General features: G+C 41.9%; 1 protein-coding gene across 1 annotated transcript in view; it reads left to right on the top strand. All coding sequences in view use genetic code 11, as the record gives it.

Annotated features, from left to right (window-relative positions):
* The window catches only part of EGR_01149 (Tyrosine-protein kinase PR2), a gene marked incomplete at both ends in the record, with an annotated part of 47,337 nt that overhangs the window by 36,456 nt on the left and 3,499 nt on the right, over positions 1 to 7,382 (top strand). Inside the window, 5 exons of the mRNA XM_024490398.1 lie at positions 938 to 1,096; positions 1,761 to 1,846; positions 3,212 to 3,463; positions 3,755 to 4,101; positions 5,543 to 5,925. Coding sequence (XP_024355217.1) covers positions 938 to 1,096; positions 1,761 to 1,846; positions 3,212 to 3,463; positions 3,755 to 4,101; positions 5,543 to 5,925 — 1,227 coding nt within the window. The remainder of the gene's footprint in view (positions 1 to 937; positions 1,097 to 1,760; positions 1,847 to 3,211; positions 3,464 to 3,754; positions 4,102 to 5,542; positions 5,926 to 7,382) is intronic.

The following is a 7,382-nucleotide window of genomic DNA, read 5'->3' as shown; positions in this document are numbered from 1 at the left end:
ACTGGCCTTTTGCGCTCCCCACTTAGCTCTGACTGGGAGTGCCATTTCCCCTAAGCAAACATGCCTTCGGCCAATCGATGCCCAAAATCGGAATGCTTTAATTGTTATCCGGAAAAGCACACACGTTTCGCCATTCGTGATTACGATTTTATAAAAAAAGAAAGCATTGCAAGCCATTTAAACTGCTTTTATGCATATGTGCATATCTGGTCGCATTCATGACTCACTACGTTTTCAGTTGGATTCCCATTGCAGCAGGCAAGTTTGCAGTTCTTTTTCGCCGTTTTAACCGTTAACTTCACTGTTTTCTAGCAGAGATGATGCCTACATAACTTTGCGTTTCAAAACACCCCAAATCGGAGTTGTTTTTTTTGCAACTTTTCCACTCCCCCCCCCCCCCCCGATGTCTAATTTCTTATCCATGGTCATTATAAGACATGATTGTTTGTGTTTTCAGTTTTCTTTTTCATTTACTCTTGGTTGTGCAAAATGTTTTTTGCTTTTTGTTACTGATTGCTGTAAGTCCATCCTGTTTGCAAGAGCGGATTCATTGTAATCTGTTTCAAATTCTTGTGCAATGCAGCGAGTTAATTCCTTGTCTTTTTTTTATTCCTACTTTACCCTTAATTCCTTTTTAATATTTTGCTGACCCAGCGCCTTTTTAACTGATGACTAACCATCCTCCTATCCATTGCCAAGAAATAGCCATTGGAATGTAATTTGCCTTCAGAATTCCTAATCACTCACTTCTTGACTGATTACATTGATATGCTTTGCCACCCTAACAATTATTTTTCCCTGGTGATAAAGTTCAGTTTTTATTTTTCTTTCATCTATCCGCCTAACTTTATTTATCTAACCACGCAGTTGGCATGTTATTTTAATGCTTAAAGGCGCCTTTTGGATTTGGCATTCGTTTGCATCTTATTTCTGATAGAATCGAATCGGAATTCACCCAGAGCGGGGAAGAAATTCAACCGGGACCTAATATCACTGCCACAGAACGACTTTCGTCACGTCGGACATGTGGGTGCTGATGGTACCATGTTTGGTGACGTCGGTTTCTCTCTTGACAACGTCGATGAGGATGAACGAGGTAAGACAATCACTTCTGTCTACTTCTCAGTGATTAAAATTGCATCTTTAGTTGGTGAATTTGTGTTATGTTCAGTCTCGGAGTTTTTATTTTAACGGACGACCTACAACATCTCTCCTAGTAGCAAAGTGCGATCGAGTGGTAGCGATCTGCCCTGTTGCTCACATTTACTTTATTTTTACTCATGGTACGGTCAGCGATTCTGAACGTTCAACTCTACGACTTATGGCGCTGAATAAACGAATGTCTGTTAAAACATTTTTTGGTTCGTGATTGTCTTTCATCCGCTATTGTTGAATTCTGTTGACCCCTCAAAAGCTCATTGTAGGGGATTGAGGCTTCCGCTCCAATTTTTTTTCCTAGTAAGTTTTAGCCTTCCTGTGTTTAAGTTGTTGTGATGTGGAGTACTAATCCAACCTATATGCGTCCGGAGGTATCTTGATCATGATCGGAACAAAACCGTATGGCACAAATATTACAGCTGGAACCACAGAGACTGAAGAGTTCCCAAAAGTAGACAAAGAATATTATTACATATTGTTCTATTACAATACTATTACTATTCTAGTAACCTTGGGATGAATTCTTTGCTACTTTGATTGATCTTCCAACTTTTACACCATGGTATCTTACTTGATGACATCTTATGTTTTACGAATTCTAGGCTCAAGTCCCGCCGGGAGCTGCATGACCATTGAGAGCGCGTCTGATAAGGAGAATCCACGTCTCTCCGACATCACAATAAGCGAGGTAGTTTACACCTTTCCTTATCATTTCTCGTTAATAAGTCCTTGGGTAGCATACCATTACCCCAGTGCATTTTCGACGAGTTTGTGGAGTTATGGTTATTTTGCTCATATCAATAAGTTGTGTGATTCACATATCTCTTTTTGCTAAGCTCATGGAGCGTTATTATGGATTTTTATCCTGTATTTTAATTCCAATTGGTAGCATGAAGAGGAATGTGGGCAGTTCTTTTTGCCCAAATCTATTTGACTCGGTAAATCAAACGTTTTAACGACCTCACCGCGACGGGAAGGGGCGGGGAAACGTTTATCAAGATCTTGGCTTTTTTTTCCACTCTGGAGAGTTTGTACAGTGGCCCCTACACGAGGTCATTCCACCGCAACCACGGGCCTCTCAGTGGCCGTTTTGGGTCAGTCGGCCTGACGCACTAGTACCTCTCTGATTGGTTAGTGGCGTTTGCGTGTGCGTTTTGTGCCCCCTAGTCAATCCAATAGCCTTAGTGCCTCTAAGTAAGCGACTGCTCTTCATCCATCCCAAATGATTCATTGCCTAAGTTTTAAATTACAGTTGAATGCTGCTGCTTTCGGTAGGTCGCGTATGCTTCTCCTTTGTTGCTCTGAGAAAATGCAATAGGTCATTGCTTTTTAGTTTAATCGACCACATACTTCAGAGCCAAACATTTTTCTAGTGGTTAAGCTGATTATATAGGCAAAATTTGCTGGCGTTGTTTGTAATTGAATGTGTAGTCTTGATGCAACATAATCATGGTCTGTAATATCTGTGTACATACTCGATTGCCATGATTTCATCCCTCTAATAGGCGCAATTATCTGTCATTTTTTTGCATAAAGTGGTTTGACCAGTATGCTTGCATACTTACATTATGCATATCTGGTTTCTGTTATTGGTTCTACTGGTTCCGGTAGATAGTATCTCTTCTGGTGATTTCTTCGATTCTATTCTCCGCCACTATTGATCACAATCCAAATTTTTGTGCATTGGATGTTTTTATATTGGATTGATACACCTCACTATTACTGTATGTTCTCTTCCAGAACTAAGAAATGTCATCGTAACGTTTTGCGACTGTTAATCTGACAGCTTTGATTAGTTCTTCCCGTTCAATTAATCTCTGCTTCAGATTTGCATTTCGTGAACATATGGGGGCTCATACCAGCCGCGCTCTTAACATCACTACCTTTTTTTGAAATTCACACAGAGGTGCCGCTTAAAGGCCTTTATCCCAATGAACATGCTGGTGATTCTTTAGAATTGTCAATTTTTTTGGATTTGCGAGTGGATGAAGATAGGGGTAACGCTACTGATTCGTTAATGAAGTTCGCTTTGAAACACTTCTTCACCAATCAGCGTACTGGTCGTAATTCTTCTGTCACCTTTGATCGGGCCAAGGTGATTCCACCTCGGAATGTTGCCACCGCCACCACCACTGCCACCGGTTCACCCCCGCCCTTAAGTTCTCCTTCTGAAAATAGTCGAATTCCCAGCGCCACCAACACAAACCCTACTTCTGCCTATCCGCCAATTGCCAGGGAAACCGCCGCCACCTCCTCTTCCCCTTGGTTCACCACCACCACAGATAGCGAAGATCCTGAACCCTCGGTAAGTTATCCTCGTCACAGTCTCTTCTTCTTGACTCTTGATGCCAAAAAATGCATGAATCTGGACTGATTTACTGACATACCCATCTCAGTTACAGCCTTTTTTCAAATGGTGTAGAAGTCCCCGTTTAGTCCTTTTTACATTCCTAGAATTGGTGGCTAGCCATCATTTAGCCTCTTGATGTCTTAAAAAGCCGTGTTTATGATGACTAACCCCTGTGCGTGACCTTTTATGTAATGTCGATGCAAGATATTCGGTTAAATCGTTAAATTAACGGCTCCTTTTTTCCAGATTCTCGATATGGGCTCCTCATTCATGGACGAGATCTTTCAGTGCCTCTCGGCAAAAACCGATGGGCTGGCTCTGCTGGACACGATCTCGTCGACGAATGAGATGCATCAGTCAAATCCTGTTGTGTCAGAAGTGACCAAACTGCCGCCACCCTCACCATCTCTTGTATTTCCGCGGAGGGATGCGGCATCACTCCCACCTGAGGAGGTGGTTTCTGCGTCTCCTCCCCCTCTGATGATAGCCAAACCTTCCCTAAGTAGTGAAGCGTCTCCCTTTGAGGAGTCTTACCACAATACCACTGTTAATCCTACATCTATAAAACGCCTCAGCCTTGATCAACCGAATGGGTAAGCCTTACCTCCTATCATGCTCCATATGCGAATAATTTGCGGAATAGGTTATCTCAACTACTAAGCTGAAGTAGTTAAACAAGATCGTCACAAAGCATTTTAATCTTTCCAAAGGGTTTAAATACTCTATTCACAAGACTACAAAAGGGTAGGTTGAATGGGTTTTTTAATCTTCTTTACTTTGCCAAGGTGGTATATGGGACCAGGACGAAGTTCAACCCTTATTCGACACTACTTTCCGTGAGTTTCCCAGCCCCACTTGTTGGCATCGTCAGCCATCGCGCAGTTTTGCATGGTCTTCAAACCCCTATAATCCAGCCGTGGTTTCTTTGTTTATTTCACTGGAAATAAAAGCATGTGTCATCGATAACCACCTTTGACTCTGCTGGTGGTTTTTTTCATCATCTGACTCCACTAACTGCATCCTCCGAGTTTCTGCACAGTGAATTGCTTGTACTTGAAACTAATGAATATAGCCATTGGACCGCTTTTAAACGGACTCTTATGAAAGTCTAGTTCTATGCGACTTATGACTGTTTACTCGAGATAGGGACCAAGGGTCCTGTTTTCTTTTCCTTTAGATTATGTCTCTCACTAATATGCCCTTTTCATGGTATTGCAACCTAGGCTTATCTTTATATCTGAATTTCTGTCCTGAGAAAGGCGCAGGGTATTAATTTTGGGAATCACTTTTCTCACGCAAAATCTTTTCCTAAATATATTTCTGGAAGTGAATCAAGCTAATTCAAGTGTAATGCGAACTTCTCTGTATGAGAGATTATTCCTACTTTTCTGCCGCTTCAAATGAATTGCTGACCCATCAGCATCCACGATTCCTGCAAGAATTTTGGATTTATTACAAATGCTAATGAAAATTAATAGCCTTGCTGTAGAAAAATGGATCTAGCCTCGTCTCGGAAATTTGAAACAAGATCGGAGATGAGGAGATGAAATGGAAGGAAGGCCTTGTCGCCTGAAAATTAGCTTTTAACTGCTTTTAGAAGTAGCTACTCCGCACCAACTTGAAAATGGTCTTTTTTATTGCTCTTCTTCCTTTAGCACTCCATCTTGACCCTTAGTACCAAATCCACGCTTTCAAAGAGCCTTTACCTCCGATCCATATATTTTTTTCACTTAAATACTTTTGAATAGTTTACCCACCAATAGTCCATATAGATAGGTTTGATGTGTTTTTTCCTTTGTTAGATAGGCATCATCACTACTTTGTCAACTATTTCCCTTGATTTGTGGTTCTGAGGCACCAGGCGTTCTCAAGTATTCCTTTTTGGATCTCTGAGCAAAACTATAAACTCGCTTCACTGTTTCCTCTTTCAAATAAATAACATCTTTCCATTCAATTTTTTCAAGGGCCCTAATTTTCATCTCTCCTCTTAGTTAAATGCAATTCCTCAGTGTTGATTTCTCTCCTTCACTCAAGCCTTAGTGAGCGATGCAAGGAATCTTCACCGACCCTCTACAACTCCACAAACGGTGTGCGTCGGAGCTCCCGCACCTCCCTGATCGATAACAGTCCATTAAGGCGGGACAGAGTAGGGGAGATTGGTGGGTTTGGAGGCGGTGGTGGCGGCGGGGTCTTCGTGAACGCCACGAACACCCTGACTCGTGCCTTCCGCAAGTCCAGCGCTTCACTTACTCGCCGACCCATGCAGGCAGCGTCAGAGAAAGCACCCTCCGCTCTCTCCCTCGAACAGCCGCCTCACCAGCATCAAATACCTCCTATAAAAGCGCGTCTCGATGCAACCGGCAAACTCAAACGACCGGCTATCAGTGGACCCATGATGATCAGCAATCCCACTCTTGGTGAGTTCAACATCTTTTGTGTAATGCGATCCCGAGATGTTCTTATTTCGTTAAAATCTCACAATTTCCGCTTTAATTCATTGGTCACATTTTCGGATTACAAAATATGCTCCAATCTCACTGCTCCGCCTTTTTCACTAAATTTTTCACATCCTGTACACTAAATTTAACTTTGGTAGGCTCAAAATCCACCATGTTGTATCATTCCTTGCATTCATGTAAGGTGCCAAAATGCTCACATAGATATATTAGTCTTAATCTCTTCTTGGATAGTGACTATGACAAACCTTCTGAATGTGCTTTAACGCCTTACTTCGGGGTTATTTGGGAATGTAAATGAATCATTCGTGTACGTCTTCTGCATATGGGTAAGCAACTCCTTTACGTTGACTTTATCCCACTCTTCCTCAAACATGTAAGGGTTGCTGCTTTCCGTACTTTACCTGTTCCGGTTCTCAATATGAGGCAATTCAGTAACCGATGAAGTGTTCGATTTATCAGTTAAAAACCGAATTTATCGTTCCCAACTCATTCATCTTCCTTTTTGAGGAATGGTTTTTGACTCTGCACTTTTGGATCGTAAGCTGGAAAGCTTGTGTGGAGAGGCTTAAAATGGCTATCATGGAAGTTATGGATGATGCCCAATGATGTGCTTTGATTTATCATGTGAAATATATCATTTGTGCCCCGCGTTTTGCTTATTATCCATGCATGCTATAACTCTTCCGTTTTACTTGGTAAATGTTGCGACGGTTGTTCGTTTTAAGATTTAAGCAATAGCGTACATCAAGTCATGCATTTTCTGCTAGGGTAAATCAACATATTTGCACGCTGATTTACCCTATCACATCAGCATTAGGGGTTAGTTCCAGACATTATAACTTCATCATTCAAACTACAAATAGTGAGAGATTTTGCCCTTATTTAGACCTACCCTTACGATGCACTAGATGGGTTATAATAGCAATGACAAATGCGCACATCGAAAAGAGGGGAATGGCTAAATCAAAATTATTTTTTACCAATCTTTGGAGCACGCTTCAACCCTCTAGAACAGTTTCTGTTACATGACCATCGCTTTTGAGGTGCTATCACCGTGATTTGTGAATAGGATTGACCCGTACCCTCGGGTACTTGTTTGCACGCGCCATTGACTAAAGTGCCATGAGAGGGTACGAATTCCCGGCAGCAACACCACCACTCTCTCATTGAAGGAATCGAAGTAGTCAGCTTAACCCGAATACAACTTTTTACCTATCGTTTCCTCGACCAGCTTCTAAGGCTAGAACGATTTGTCAGGGGTAAGGTCTACTAGCACCGCTGGAAAGCCAACTGACCATCATCGAAGCCATTTTTGACGTTCCATTTGATGCTCTGTTTCTTGGCCAACCAGCATCTTTGCGGTCCATTTTCGTCCTGTCGCTTGATTCATTTGCTGTAAGTCGTGGGCAAATTTT

This window comes from Echinococcus granulosus (genome assembly GCF_000524195.1).
Source record: "Echinococcus granulosus chromosome Unknown EG_S00004, whole genome shotgun sequence".
Taxonomy (NCBI): Eukaryota; Metazoa; Platyhelminthes; class Cestoda; order Cyclophyllidea; family Taeniidae; genus Echinococcus; species Echinococcus granulosus.
Note: the sequence above shows the minus strand (reverse complement) of the source record. Positions and strands in the feature narration are given on the sequence as shown.